The sequence below is a fragment of the Notolepis coatsorum genome (assembly GCF_963971535.1).
Source record: "Notolepis coatsorum genome assembly, chromosome: 14".
NCBI lineage: Eukaryota > Metazoa > Chordata > Actinopteri > Aulopiformes > Paralepididae > Notolepis > Notolepis coatsorum.
In genome coordinates this window covers 31,543,761-31,560,394 of record NC_140178.1, presented here as the reverse complement: position 1 = coordinate 31,560,394, position 16,634 = coordinate 31,543,761, and the positions used below count along the sequence as shown (strand labels likewise).

The 16,634-nt window shown below is 43.8% G+C and overlaps 1 protein-coding gene across 1 annotated transcript in view; it reads left to right on the top strand.

Annotated features, from left to right (window-relative positions):
- The window catches only part of setd1a (SET domain containing 1A, histone lysine methyltransferase), a 38,627-nt gene extending 22,275 nt beyond the window's left edge, over positions 1-16,352 (top strand). The window contains exons 15-21 of the mRNA XM_084328403.1: positions 31-1,373; positions 2,523-2,883; positions 5,709-5,890; positions 9,776-9,886; positions 14,425-14,544; positions 15,268-15,405; positions 15,558-16,352. Coding sequence (XP_084184529.1) covers positions 31-1,373; positions 2,523-2,883; positions 5,709-5,890; positions 9,776-9,886; positions 14,425-14,544; positions 15,268-15,405; positions 15,558-15,731 — 2,429 coding nt within the window. The 3' untranslated portion in view covers positions 15,732-16,352. The remainder of the gene's footprint in view (positions 1-30; positions 1,374-2,522; positions 2,884-5,708; positions 5,891-9,775; positions 9,887-14,424; positions 14,545-15,267; positions 15,406-15,557) is intronic.
- Positions 16,353-16,634: the final 282 nt, after the last annotated feature.

Here is a 16,634-nt window from a genome sequence, read left to right as displayed (position 1 = left end):
CTATAACAAATTCTCATATTGGTGTCTTAGAACCTGGGGACGTTAAGAGGGAAACCACGACAGCGGTGCCCACCAAGAGGCCCCCGTCTCCCCCGTACCCACGCCCTTCCTCCCCCATTGTTGTGGTGCCGCCCCTCAAGAAACGCAGGAAGACCGTCTCTTTCTCCACGGAGGAGAGCGACAACAAAGCGCCCCTGTCAACGGCGCCACTCTCTCCATCCCCCTCTCCGGCAGAGGTCGAACCTCCCCTCCTCTCTCCCATCAAACCTCCAGACGACTCCCCCCTCGCCGCCACCCCTACTCCCTCACCCCAGCCCTCCAAGGGCATTCAGCTACTCCCCTTTGCCTCCAAACCGGGCGAGGGCAATGCCCTCATTGTGCCCCCGCCCGGACGTGCCCTGTACCCCGAAGAGCCCAAAAAGAGCCCTCCTTTCTCCCCACAGACCACCCCTATCAAGTCCCCCGGCAAGCGGCCCGCAGGCAAGGACTCCCCCAGATCTCCCGCCCGCCTCTCCACCCCTCCGCCTCCCACCATGGTGTGTCTCACTGTGCAGAACCTTCCGCTGGACCACGCCTCCATGTGCAGGATGGCCTTCGAAGAGGCTCCCCCGCCCGCCGTCGCCAAGCGGCCTAGGGGGCGGCCTCGGACCACCACCTCTCAGTCTCAGTCCCCCTCCTGTCACCCCCTCAAGGAGGAGGAGGAGGAGGAGCACGAGGAGGGGAGCGAGCAGAGGCTGAGGCTCAGGGAGCAGCTGGGCGTGGTGTCCAGCCTGCTGCAGCTGGCCTCCGCCTCCCCCACCGCGGCCGACCTGTCCTCGCTGGGTGACGCGGCCCCGAAGACGGAACCCGACGCCGGGGACTCGGAGGAGACGGAGACGTCGGACGAGGCGGAGGAGCAGAAGATGGAGGAGGATCTGTTCCTCTGCGCGGAGCCGCTGGCCCTGGTCATGGATCCAGAGGGCCTGACGGTTGTCATGGAACACAACTACGCCAAGCCCCCCGTTCTCCTGACCCCCGTCTCCAAGAGGACTCCCTCCAAGCAGGACCCCTCTGTCCTGCTCCCCGCGGACCTCAACGCTATCTCCGGGGTGCTGGAAGCGCCCGAGGAGGTTATTGGGGAGGCTCTGCTGCCCCGGGGAGACACCGGGGACTACTTATCGGGGATGGACGTGCCGTGCGAGCCCGGGGACGTGTCCAAGGCCACGGCTCTGTCCCCCTCCTCCAAGAGGAAGGGTGCAGCCGGCAAGGGCTTCAACCTTGAGAAGGACAAGAGCAAAAAGAGGAGAAGGAAAGACAAGGAGAATCTGGAGGTTCAGCACACGAAAAAGCAGAAGGAGCGGCCAGGCAAGAAGCAGAGGAAGCGGAAGTTAGAGGTGCGTGGAACACTTGCTCGGTTGCTTCCTGTTGCCACTCAAAGTGTCTCAATCACAGGCCTCTGCGTCACGGGTGACGAGGTTTTGGTTTCCTTTTGTGACATACTGTGAAAATCAGACAATCATAGTCGGATGCAAAACTAGTTCATGTAACATTGAAACTTGCACGTAAGAATTTGTGCGGCTGGGAAGTGTAGAAGTATTTCCCGTCAGTCGTGGTTTCATTTAAGATGTGAAGCACCCGATGACTGGCAATGATCCAGTCACTCGTTCACTGATTCAGTCAGTCACTCTCACAAGCATTAGGTTGACATCAAGGTCAATCACACACTTATCACACAACTTTTCACAGGGTCCCCCGAGCTAGCCATCTCATTTTACTGACATTCTGGGCCATGTTTATAAAGACAGAAAAATGGCATGCGAAGCTGTTCACCGGCAGCTCTCTTCCCCCGTCACGGCGTCACGCTCATGTAATCCTTCGTCTTGTAAACATGGCCCAGGATGTCAGTAAAATGTACCAGGAGAGTTCATACCTTGGTCTTGAGATGGCTAACTCTGGGTACTTTGTGTACGACTGGTTCACTCTATGCGAGAATCATTCTCCAGAGAGTTGGACAACGTTCCACTGTCAAACAAAGAAGTAAACTTGTAAACGTGTATTATTTTTCCTTGCCCTATTGAATAAATAGTATTATATTATTTTGTCTTTTATAAATGAGAACAGAAAATGAGTTGGGGGGGAAAAAAAGTTAAATAAGTGAATTTCACGGCGTCTGTGCAGCCTTGTTTATTCACTGTCCGTGGAAATGACGATAAACATAAAGGTATGGTTTCCTTACGTGGAGAAGATTGTCCATTTTATACTACATCACACGGCATAATGTTCAGACGAGATACATTTTTTGGTTATTAGTGATACTCCGCAATTCAATTATAGCCGCATTTTTCTTTCAAACTAATTTGGTCACGGATGTCCCGATTCCGTACAGATTGTGTCTCTTGGGCACAGCTGTGACGTACAGGCGTAGAGACGGAATGCTTCGCATCGACGTCGCCATGTGTGTCCTTGTTTATGTTTTTGGTTGAGACATGCCTCCTGTCTGTGTAGTAATCACGGTTCCTGTTTAATCTCCCCCTCCGCTCCAGGAGTCGGACGTGGAGGAGGACGTCGTGGACGTGGAGGAGCTGGAGTCCGGAGAGCTCTCCAGCTCCGACACGGCGGCCGAGGACGCCGACGAGGTGAGGAAGAGCGAGCGCCTCTTCCTGCAGGAGGCGGGGGTGACGTCGTCCCAACAACACTGGCCCAAACCCATCCCCGCGCCCGAGCTGGCCCTCGTGAAGTACGACCTGCGCAGCGAGTTCGAACAGATGACCATCCTGTACGACATCTGGAACTCCGGGCTGGACACCGAGGACCTGATGCTGCTAAAGACCACGTACGAGAAGCTGCTGCAGGACGACCACAGCACCGACTGGCTAAACGACACCCACTGGGTCTACCACACAGATATCCTTTTTCACACTGGGAGGAGAAGGGGGCGTGATGATGTCATCTGGTCAATAAGCTGTGGGATGCAATATATCCCAGTGTCGGTTGACTTGCCGCCCTGAGACACAACAGTATGCGTCATTTAGCTATGCATTCATATCGAGGCTTTAAGCATGGGACCCAAATTGAAAACATGTCAAGCGTGTTCCTTTATTAATCCCCTTAGGAAAAGTCAGGTGTCATAGCAGCAAGGGGGAGGGGAGGTATAGGCAGGGGAAATAATAATAATAGAATAGAGAATGACGATACACTTTAGACAATGTATACTCTTATTGATAATTGTATACATGGTATACACAGTAGTAGCACACTGTACCAGTGTCCGTGTTTAGTAGTTAAGAGTCAAGTTGGAGGATATTCTGCTAGTCAAACAAGAGGAAGTAAACTAACCGGTGCTACCTCTACTCGTATTATTTTCCCATAACATATTGAATAAATAATATTATAAATAGTATTATTGTTCCCCCCCAATATTTTGTAGTCTCTTTTATAAATAAACCAAAATAGTCAGTTTACTTTTCTGATGGCTGTTCAGACGAGCTTAATTCGTGGTTATTTGCGATACTCTGCATACAATTCAATTATAGCCGCATTTTCTCTCAAACTAATTTGGTCTAGAATGTCCGGATTTGTAACAGATGTTGGCTCTCTTTGGCAGAGCCTTTTTAGCAGGCTGTGACGCACAGGCGTGGAGGCAGGTCTGCGTAGGAGTGTGTGCTACGCTCCTCTGCCTGCAGGTCCTTCCAACAGCTGCGCCCGCACTCGTAGAAAACACCATCTCTGTTTATGAACCGTACCGTCGCCACCTGCGTCCAATTCTACTTTTACAGCGGTGATTGATTTCTTAAGTCGGCACAAGTATTTTGTATTTCATTCATTTGTAAAGAATTGTTATGATTGTTTTAATCTCCTGGTTTGGATTCTCTCCTTCCCCAGAGACTGAATAGTCCAGTGAAAAAGTATTCTAACGGGCGTTCTACAGTAGACCAGACATCTCGTCAGGCCAAAGAGCAAACATTATTAATACTTCACCTTTTAAACAACCCGGTCTCGCTTAAAATAATAATAATAATAACACATTCAATTTATATAGCGTTTTTACGGTGCTCAAAGACGCTTTACAGTGTAAACGACAAAAACAGTTAATGGTCGAAAGCAAGAGTGAAAAGCTGGGTTTTGAGGGCTTTTTTTTTCTACTTTTTCTCCCCATTTTCTATTTTTCTCCCATCCCAATTTCGTATTATCCAATTCTCCCCTCCCCTGTCTCGAACGTTGTTAGACCATGCCTCCCACTGGTCGGCTGCAATGTGGACGAAGCCTTGCATCACGAGGAGGCAGCTGTCGCATCTTTTCACCTGTACAGCGCGATCTCTCAGCGGCGAGGAGTAACTCGTGGGAGGCTCACGCTGCCCCCGTTGCTTCCTGATTCTGCTGTACAGGCGCACCAACCGACCTGTAGGAGTCGCTGTCCACAACGTCCGATCCCCACCCACCGGCTTTCCCACCCCCTAATACTGCCAAATGTATTAGTATGAACGACCAGCCAAGCCGGAAGCAACGCCGAGAGCTGGGCTCGAACCCAGCATCTCCTGCGTTAGTGGTGATCGCCTTGCCCACTGCACCACTTAGCCGCCCTTTTGAGGGCTGTTTTAAAGGACAGTAGGGTGTTGGCAGTGTGGATGTGGCTGGGGAGGGCGTTTCAGAAGGAGGCGCGGCTGCAGCAAATGACCCGTCGCCCCGGGTCCGTAGCCGGGTCTTGATGGGAGTCAGTAGGTTGGCATCAGCAGCCCTGAAGCGACGGGTAAGGGTGTGGCGGGGGAGGAGGTCGGAGAGGTAGAGGCGGGGCAGGTTGTTGAGGGTGTTGAATGTGATGAGTAGTATTTTGAAATGCTCAAAATGTGTAAATAAAGTACGGTACTAATCGACCACAGCATAATAATGTACGTTATGTTATAGCCATAAGTAATATATTGTGAAAATGTAACATGTGTATGTATTGCAAATAAGTACATATATTACATATTCAAAAAGTTAATTCAACTTTTTATGTTTTCAGAAAACGTTTTAAGTTCCCCTGCTGGGGATCGCACCCTGACTGCAACCCCAACTTTATGTCTTAACCATAACCATCAACCACGGATTTTAAAACTAACCTTAATTAAGTATAATTAACTATATAACCATAGTTGGATAGCGGTGAGAGCACTCGCCCGCAACGGCAATGATTGTTGGTTAAGCTTCTGCAACCAGTGTGAAGAATGCGCTGAGGGGTGACTGGGGTCAAGTGCTACGGTCATGGTATCCATCATGGCTGATACAGACACAGACAGGAGTGATTGCAACACCCCCTCGCTGGCACTTCAAGATTCAAGATTATTTATTGTCATGTGCACCGTTAAACAGACAGTTTGCCGTACAATGAAAATCTTAGTTTGCTAGTCCGCCCTTCACACAAAATCACACAGATCACACAATACTTAACTAAAAATGAACAACTTAAATACAAGCTAATGCTAAAAATACGGATATCTTTCTTTAAGAAAATGGTAGAAGATATCTACAAGGCACAAGTGAAGTGAGTAACATTGACATTATTTGCACGTTCCGTTCACAGTGTAGCATCCAGTAGTGTTTACAAATATAAATATATGGAGGTGAAATGGGTCACAGCAGCAGTTAGTCTTCACAGTTCGGGTTTGCGCGCCTGTTTGTAAATATTTGATCTGTGTGTATGTCTGTATTGTTGTTTCCTTTTTATTGGCCTTGACCTTTTGTTCCTGCACTTACCAACTTGCCGAATCCCCGGCGTAAGAAGAAGACCGTGGATGTCCAGCTGCGGGAGCACATGACGGGTTGTGCCAGGAGCGAGGGCTACTACGCCATCAGCCGCAAGGAGAAGGACGTCTACCTGGACCTGGATCTGCCTGAGCAGGTCCTACTGGAGATGGAGAATCTCGACAGCATGGTAGGCAGACATTCCTTCGCCATCGCTCTGTCTGGTGGTAGAATGGCACTCGTCTCCCTCTTTCCTCCCTCCCGTTCACTTCAAAGGAGAACTCCGCTCCATTGTTGACATGTTGTTGACGAACGTTAGCCTGCTGCGACTTGCAAATACCTAGCTGTTAGCAATGACCGCAGCCAGCTACGCCTCTGCTACGACTGTCTTTATTTAGTTCCTGCTTGTTTGATTATGTCGGGACGACAGTGGCTCAGGAGGTAGAGCAGTCGTCTGGTAATCCAGAGGTTCCCGGTTTGATTCCTGCTCCTCCCGGGCAGCTTGTCGAAGTGTCCTTGAGCAAGACACTTAACCCCTAACTGCTCGCGATGAGCAGGTTGGCACCTTGCATGGTTGCCTCTGCCGTCAGTGTGTGAGAATGTGTGAGTGAATGGGTAAGAAATGTGAGGAACAAATTGTAAAGCGCTTTGGATAAAAGCGCTATATAAATGCAGCCATTTACCATTATGTCACATTGGCTATTACTAAAAACAAAATCATCATCATGTTTACTAAGCTATTTTCGGTTAGAAAAATCTACCATCGAATAGTCATTTTGTGAGTTTTGCCCATCCCTAATCGAGGTATCTGGTTGTCGTTTGGTGCCTGTATATCTGAAAATGCACCCTAACCCCCTTTTTAAGGTGCTTAAAACCCACCACATCTGCTTAAAATGGCTGACCTGTGGGTCTACATTGTTGTTTACCCCTTTAAAGTCCATACAACATTCTTTGACAAAGAGTCACTTGTTCCTCGTCTCGCGCAACACATTAAAGCAATTTACAAGGTCAGCGGTGGAAACCCACAAATTAGCAGGCCGTTTTCATCAGATGTGGTGGGTTTTGAGCATCTGCAAGATGTTCAAGGTATATTTTTGGACACACAAGACTATGGATGTGATGAATCGGCACAAAATGGCAACCAAATATCTCTCCAATGGAAAAGCATCTTTTCAGACTCACTGAACACATGATGAAAACTCTTTTTCAAAGAATAACATGTTTACCATCACTTTGTAGGGAAGGGTTTGAGGTACCCAAAAAGCACATTCAGGAAAACCTGGCATTTCCTCTCAAGGAATGAATCACAAAAAAGTGCCGTTATGGATGTTACATTTTTGCGTTATGGATGTTACACGTCTGAAATAGACAAAAAACACTATCAAAAATAGGGCTTTACCCACATGTGTTTGACTTCGGTCGACCATTTTGAGGGTCAAACCAGTCTGGATTCATGTTGTAGTCTGAAAAAATGCCAGGAAATGCTGAGAGAATTGTTGAATATATATAGAACACAAATGTTCTAGAATGTTTGATTATGACATCATACTGTGACATCACAAATGTTCTAGAATGTTTGATTATGACATCATACTGTGACATCACAAATGTTCTAGAATGGTCTATTATCACATCATACTTTGACAGAGGTGCCCAAACATATCTGTTGACGAGGTGACACCTGAGGAGATCAAGAGCTTTAGTGACATTCTAGAACATTTGTGATGAAAGCTTGTCCATTTCCGTAACATCCATAACGCTGTGTATTTTGTCAACTATCTCAAAATCCAAAAGGTAACATTTTTCTTTTTACTGCAGGCTCATCTTTATCTCAATAAGTGTAACTAAAATGTGTAAATTATACTTCCAATTCATGCCAAAACATGCATTCTCATAAATATTACGATCAAATCTATTTTGTACTTCAAAATATAGACCTTGATGATACATTTTAAATTGGTTTGGTTATGATCATGTTAATTTAAATTTTTCATGGTGAGGTTGACATTTTCATGGAATTGCCCATAGTTATATTATATTTAGTGGGCAGGTCATCTGTGAACAAATACTGTACTTATTTAAAAATAATAATATGAACCTTTTTGGTCTTTTGGTACATGTCTGAGAGTATCAGAGAGAATGGTTTATGGTCAAAAGAAGCTGTTTCCATACCCAATTGATGCCATTGTGTCTACCACATAAGTGTGATTGTCGGCTGCGGTGGTCAATGAGGTATGAGCTTTCCCTGACGGCTTCCCTGTTTGGCCGAATGCCAGAGCCACTCTGTGAATATCTTTTTCAAAGAATAACATGTTTACCATCACTTTGTAGGGAGGGTTTGAGGTACCCAAAAAGCACATTCAGGAAAACCTGGCATTTCCTCTCAAGGAATGAATCACAAAAAAGTGCCGTTATGGATGTTACATTTTTGCGTTATGGATGTTACACGTCTGAAATAGACAAAAAACACTATCAAAAATAGGGCTTTACCCACATGTGTTTGACTTCGGTCGACCATTTTGAGGGTCAAACCAGTCTGGATTCATGTTGTAGTCTGAAAAAATGCCAGGAAATGCTGAGAGAATTGTTGAATATATATAGAACACAAATGTTCTAGAATGTTCGATTATGACATCATACTGTGACATCACAAATGTTCTAGAATGTTTGATTATGACATCATACTGTGACATCACAAATGTTCTAGAATGTTCTATTATCACATACTTTGACAGAGGTGCCCAAACATATCTGTTGACGAGGTGACACTTGAGGAGATCAAGAGCTTTAGTGACATTCTAGAACATTTGTGATGAAAGCTTGTCCATTTCCGTAACATCCATAACGCTGTGTATTTTGTCACCCATCTCAAAATCCAAAAGGTAAAAATTTTTTTTTTTACTGCAGGCTCATCTTTATCTCAATAAGTGTAACTAAAATGTGTAAATTATACTTCCAATTCATGCCAAAACATGCATTCTCATAAATATTACGATCAAATCTATTTTGTACTTCAAAATATAGACCTTGATGATACATTTTAAATTGGTTTGGTTATGATCATGTTAATTTAAATTTTTCATGGTGAGGTTGACATTTTCATGGAATTGCCCATAGTTATATTATATTTAGTGGGCAGGTCATCTGTGAACAAATACTGTACTTTAAAAATAATAATATGAACCTTTTTGGTCTTTTGGTACATCATCAGAGAGAATGGTTAATGGTCAAAAGAAGCTGTTTCCATACCCAATTGATGCCATTGTGTCTACCACATAAGTGTGATTGTCGGCTGCGGTGGTCAATGAGATAACCAACAAGATAACCAACAAGAATGTGATTGGTCGAACATTGGCGAGGCATATGGGTACTGTAGTAGTTACCATGGAAACGAGTAAAGATTACAATATAAAACACATTTTCTCAAAGATTAAGTTGAAACATTTTTATTGGTTGTAGTAACAGTATAAGAATTCATTAATATATACCTCCACCAAAGATTATGAACCTACACAATACGGTTTGGCTGTAATACTTATATAGTTTTGATCTCCAATGGGTGATTACGATGGGGGGAAATCACAGGTGGAACCTCATTCCCCAGGTCTATTAGTATCGTGGCTTACGATGGATACTGAAACTCACATTACTCATCGGTGACGACCTTTTTGCCCAATTTCAAACAACATGTTACTATTGTAGGTTTGAACAAAAGTCCAATATATGAAACCCATCGAGGGAACAATTAACTCTGACCTTTAACCCCCTTAATTTTTGCCACCTCGGCTTCCTTTCAATCCATCAGCACTTCCGTCTCAAGACAATTCTGAGCACCTCCGGCCCACCCAACTCGTCATCGAAGCTTCACACCGGGCCTTCTCTCAGTCGGCCAGCTGTCAATGGAAGTGTGCTAATTAGCTGAAAGTGCTACTGTTGTCACCGGAACTGAATCATACGTTGCTGTTGTAATAATTAGGGCAAAGTGCTACTGTGGTTCAGGCGCTCACAGCTCGCGGTCTCGTGATGTCAGGACACTGTGTCAATGACCCCTGTGTCTGTCCTTCTGAAACCTCAGGGCACCAACCGCCTGCTGTCGGAGAGACGTTCCGAGCAGCGACGCCTCCTCACCGCCATCGGGACGCCGGCAGTCATGGACTCTGACCTGCTCAAGCTCAACCAGCTCAAGGTATATATCGACTAGCAGCAGTCCTGCCATTTGCTATTGTATTCTGTTATATATTGTATTATATATATGAATACAATCATGGCAATAATGAAGACTCGAGCTGCATGCAGTGAGGTTAAGGGTTCAGGTCCATATGGGGAAAAGGTGTTAACGGCTCACTGGAAATGATCGAGGATCAGTTTTAGTTTGCTGTATTCGTCCGAGAGGATGTTGAATTGACCATATTCACACGGTGGCCATTTTGTTCCGGGTGGAGAAGGAACCCAACCTGAGCACGATATAAGAACAACATGGTCGTGGTGTGAATATGGTCAATGATTTTGCGCCTTTTTTATTTGAAGCAGTTGGCCAATGAGACCTAAAGAAGGTATGATCTACTGAATTGTAGCTATACTCCTATTTAGCTATTATATACTACCGTATTATAGTTTAGTATGTTTTTTTGTTTGTTTTTTATGTATTTCTTATTTTGTTTTTACAGGGACAGTGCACATTAACACTTTGATCGCCATGGTTAAATTCATAATTTACCATCCCTAGCCAGCTCTATTTGTCTATGGAGAAGTTCCCCTTCTTTGCAGGGCTATAACTTTTTTAATTCTATTGCTAAATTGACATTATTATGGCCCATTCAATGTCCTATATCCATTGTTCAGGGTGTAGCAACGATATACTTTTTCATTCACATATTCATACTAAAATATGGTCTAAAGTAGGGATGCACCGAAAATTCGGCTACCGAAAATTATCGGACGAAAATGGTTAAAAAGGCTCTTTCGGCTTTCGGCCGAAAGGGTTTTAGCACCGAAAATATATGACCGAAAGTCAAATAACGTGTTGTTGTGATGACGTCATCAAAACGCGACTACAGACATACCGGATTACCGGTAGCATGCGCAACATGTAACGTGAGCAGCTTGGCAGCTCTTCCTGCATTCTACAGCCTGTGATAACTAACTCCTCTTGGGAGTAGGGATGCCCCCCGAAACCCGGTTCTAAACTAAATTAGAAAAAACCGGAGTATTGATCAGCTCTGACGTTAACGGTACTGCTATCAGTAGTCTAGGAGCGGATTAGCTACGGAGCTAACAGTGTACCATCCATCTGCGACGCAACGGTGGCAGCAACAGTGGACACTGAGTAATGTTAACGTTATGACGAGTTCATACTACACTACACGTATGAACTCGACATAACGTTAACGTTACTCCGTTTAAATGAAGTGTTTAATTAGCAGCAATCTGTTGTTGAAAATGTATTATCGTTAAACCGGAAATGGAAATGCGAGGACAGGAAGTCGTCATCAATCGTTGTAGTCTTTTAGTCTTAACAGTCTGGAATTAATGTATGCATTCAAAAGTGCTGAATAAATGTTTTATGGGCCCATAATAGTGATTATTAATATTATTTAAGTTAAGTTTAGCCATAATCATGTCTTTTGCCATAATCAGGTAGCTAAAAATATATATATATACCGGTATATATATATATTTATATTAATCATTTTCGGCCTTTCGGCATTCGGTTTTCAGCCAACTGTTTCCTATTTTCGGTATCGGTTTCGGCCAAGAATTTCCCATTCGGTGCATCCCTAGTCTAAAGTATAAGTATGTTTTTATCGTTTTCTGCAGCTTTCTCCAGAACGTGATTTATAGCTCCAAATGCATTATATTGATGATGAAATACAGTTTGATAGCAATCGGCGCGAGATAAAGAATTTCAACTGGACGTGGTTCTAGAAGTTACTACGTATCATCTGATGTTGACCGGATGGGCGAGGGGGCGTTTATAATTCCGTGGGCAACATTATACCATTCATCTAGTGTGGGTCATATGATCATCAGATCAGTTAGTATAGAAGACGTTAGAAAATAACGTTGAAACTCACCGTATCTTCCTCGCGCCGTTGGACGATCAGCGTGGAGTAGACAGTTTTCGATTATGGGATGTTGATCCTGATGAACCATTTCCAGGTTGTATAATACTATATACGTCCAAATAACGTTGTTTATTGAGTTAGGGCGAGCGATTGATTATCCAGTGTGTTGAGATAGAGTCCTGCTAATGATCGCGAGTGCCCGGACGATTTATGGATGAGCACTTCCTGTTTGGCGAGTCACTTCCTGTTGGCGATCTGCCGATCGGCCACCAGATGGCGCTCTTGAACCGCTAGAGAGTTGAGTGGAGATCAGCAGTATATCTCAGGACCCCGGAGGAGAAATATGATTTCGATCACAGATTTTTGAAATATTGACATCAAAGACGAGTTACGGCGTCTTCGGCAGAATGAGCATGGCTAGGAATGACGTCTAAACACGTCATCGGCGATTAAAGTGTTAATCTTTGCTGTAATGTTTGTTGCCAATGTTATCCAAATGGCTATTGGCTACTATTGTCCCTCAGCCGTGTGTTTAAATAGCCATTAAAACAGGAAGATCGAACAATTAAAAGCCAATAAAAGCAAAGTATACAAAACATGAATATAAAATAATAGAAGGTAAGTAGGCACACATGAAGCAGTCAATTATACATGATAAAAAAAACATAGGCCTTATCAGACAAAACACAGTTATATACAACAAGACATAAGCATTAGGAGACAAAACACAGTTCTATACAACAAGACATAAGCATTAGCAGACAAAACAGTTCTATACAACAAGACAAGCATTTAGCATTAGCAGACAAAACACAGTTATATACAACAAGACATAAGCATTAGCAGACAAAACACAGTTATATACAACAAGACATAAGCATTAGCAGACAAAACACAGTTATATACAACAAGACATAAGCATTAGCAGACAAAACACAGTTATATACAACAAGACATAAGCATTAGCAGACAAAACACAGTTATATACAAGACATAAGCATTAGCAGACAACTTATATACAACAAGAGATAAGCATTAGCAGACAAAACACAGTTATATACAACAAGACATAAGCATTAGTAAACAAGACATAAGCATTAGCGGACAAAACACAGTTATATACAACAAGACATAAGCATTAGCAGACAACTTATATACAACAAGACATAAGCATTAGCAGACAAAACACAGTTATATACAACAAGACATAAGCATTAGCAGACAAAACTTATATACAACAAGACATAAGCATTAGCAGACAAAACACAGTTATATACAACAAGACAAGCATTAGCAGACAAAACACAGTTATATACAACAAGACATAAGCATTAGCAGACAAAACACAGTTATATACAACAAGACATAAGCATTAGTAAACAAGACATAAGCATTAGCGGACAAAACAGTTATATTCAACAAGACATAATATTAGCAGACAAAACACAGTTATATACAACAAGACATAAGCATTAGCAGACAAAACAGTTATATACAACAAGACATAAGCATTAGCAGACAAAACACCATTATTTACAACAAGACATAAGCATTAGCAGATAAAACGGTTATATACAAGAAGACATAATATTAGCAGACAAAACACCATTATTTACAACAAGACATAAGCATTAGCAGAAAACACACAGCCAGCTATAAAACAATTGCTGTACAACAACAATCCATGCAGTACAACCATATAGACCGAGGGATTAGAGACATCATCCTGACAAATGGCAGCCAGACAGATGAGGACAAGACAAAGCAGGCATGTAGAGGCTAGGTATGATGACACACCTCCTGGTTGCTTTTGAGCCAGGTTTTAAGAATGTGTACGGAGGGGCGGTAGATTGTACTATGCCTTATATAGTATGTACTGGAAGTGTGTTCTGAGTCTGGGAAGCTCTGAGAACTGTAAAAGCGAACTGGCCGAATGAGCTTTTCCTCCTGGGAAGCTCTGAAAACCGTAAACGCCATGCAGCATTCCAGCATAGAGGTATAAGCTGGAAAACACTGCGGTTCCATAGCCTGAAGTCTTATGTAGTATAGGTCCAAATTTAATAAAAATCCATTCAGAATTTGAGAAGACGTTTTAGTCAAACCGACGCTAAAAAGAAAAGCTTTCCAAAAATCCATTTCCTCATCCACCACTGTGCATTCTGAAGTCTGATTCACTTTCCGCTTTCGCTCGTCAACTTTCACCTAGTTCCTATATTTGCATATATAGTTGGAAGCGTACACCCGTTGGCTACACCGCTGACCAATCATTTTCGCCATCAGCGGATGATTGGCAGTTCTGGAGCGTCTGGAGTCCGGGGTGGTCATCATGGCGCGCGGCCTGTAACTCGAGAACCGAGGCATGGAATTGGTCGAGTGAGGTGGCATTCGAACGTCATGACTTGCTTGTAAAGTGCAAAACGGCACGTATACGTGCCAGTGCACGTTAAGAGATTAAACATAATTCTAAGAATTGCATGCATAGTAAATATGCCCCCCCCTTTCTCCCCTGAAACTGTAAGGTGCACCTTCTAAGATAAACTCAATCTTGTATTTATGCGTGGTCTGAAATGGAGGATCAGTGTGGACTGAGCTCGTTATTACACTCGACTCTTCTCTCACGTGAGCTTGTTATGACACTCGATTCTTCTCTCATGTGCAGTTCCGTAAGAAGAAGCTGCGTTTTGGACGCAGTAGGATCCACGAGTGGGGCCTGTTTGCCATGGAAACTATTGCCGCTGATGAGATGGTCATTGAATACGTGGGACAGAACATCAGACAGGTAACTGGTCACAGTTCTGGAAACGACTACTAGTCTAAAGGTCCTATTGACTTATCTTAAATACATGCCTTATTGACTCAACTTGAATACATGCCTTGTTTATCGACATGCTGTACAATCACAGTAGTATTGTTTAGAATGAACCTTTGATGGACCATGACTGATTGTTGATCAAATTCACCTGTCATTCAATGTATGTTCAAATGTCATTCAATGTATGTTCAAATGTCTTCCTATCGGGATTAGGATGTAACTTTTTCCATTGGCAGCATTTTTGCCCCATAATACTAGTTTTGGGGGGGATTTTTCAGTATTTATGTGGCAATTTCATGGAGAAAAGAAATATAAATATGATAATTATGTAAATCATCAGATACTTTGAATAATTGATAATTTTTAGGGTTAATAATAATAATAATAAATTGTATTTGTATTGCACTTTTTGTTCACTAGGATCCCAAAGTTCTTAAGACATAGTTAAATAAAAAAAAAACAGAATAAAAATAGAACATAGTTAAAAACATAGTATAAACAGACAACAGCACAAGAGAAAAAAAATAATATTGAGTAACAAAATAAAAATAAAAAGCTAAGTCAAAGGCCTTTTGAAACAGATCAGGCCTGATTTAGCTGTCACCCCCCCCCCCCCTTCCCACCCTGCTTCTAATTGATATCTGTTTCCAAAGTGCTGATTGAGTCTTGTGATTTCCCCCTTGATGGCAGATGGTGGCTGACAACCGAGAGAAGCGGTATGCCCAGCAGGGCATAGGGAGCAGCTACTTGTTCCGTGTGGACCACGACACCATCATAGACGCCACCAAATGTGGCAACCTGGCCCGTTTCATTAACCACTGCTGCACTGTGAGTCATCCTTCCGCCCGCAAAAAGGGAATTCAGCATTTTAGTCACATAATATCCGTTTTTGTCAATAATGCAACACGGCGATTGCTAAATGTGTGTGCCTCTGCGCTCGTTGAACTGTGGCTAATCCTCTCTCTCCTCCCCATCCCCAGCCAAACTGCTACGCTAAGGTCATCACTATAGAATCCCAGAAGAAGATTGTGATCTACTCCAAGCAGGCCATCGCCGTCAATGAGGAGATAACCTATGATTACAAATTCCCCCTGGAGGACAACAAGATCCCTTGCCTGTGTGGGACAGAGAATTGCCGTGGGACACTCAACTAGTGCCCCCAGCCCCCCCTTATCACCATCAACATTCTTCTTCACTTGCCAACGGGAGTCGTCGGGTGGTTCCTACCACGCAGACTATACCGCCCCCCCAAAACAAAGCCACCATTGTGAACACCTGGTCCTCTGGGTGGCCCCGCGGCCGTCCCCTCTGTGTCCAGGAGAATGGAGACGCACACACTTGCACTTTTACACGCACACTTTTCCTCTTCTCGGCAAACGTCGCGGCCCATTTACTCGGGTCGCAACGAGCCGCAGAGGCTCGGAGAGTGAGCAGTACGAGGGGGTCCTCTCATTCAGCGTTAGCTCTTCTGTAGCAGTATTGTTGGATTGACCAGGAGATATTTTGGCATGAAAAGGTCTTTTTTTCTTTTCTTTTTTTTAATCAACAACCTTTTCCAGGGAGAGATCCCATCCAACACACACACTGGTATTGTGTGCCTGCCCCCAGCTTCACTGGAACCCTTTGCCAGTGTCAACCCTTCTGCCCACACACACACACACACACACACAGATGCACAGAGACAAACAAAAACACAAATTCAGGGTTTTTATGGCGCTTGTCCAGGGCGCAGTTTTAGAGTAACAAAAGCTCTTGATCTTTTTTGGACTTCAGTTATGCAAGATTTCCAAGTATGAAGATTGTTATTGAGCTTTTTTTTTTTTCTTTTTTTTTAATATAGTATTATATATTATTATGACTATAGTCGTCGTCATTATTTAGTTGCGTTAGCTGTAAGTATCTTACAGTGAAATGAGCTTCGATATCCCTCTTCCCCCACTATCCTCAGTGGCTCGCGATTCTCTGGCCCCTTCGATCTGTAGTATCTACGTCTCCTCCCTGCTCCGGCCATCGCGTGTGGCTGAACACTGTAGCGATGTGTTTGGAGTAAGAGAATC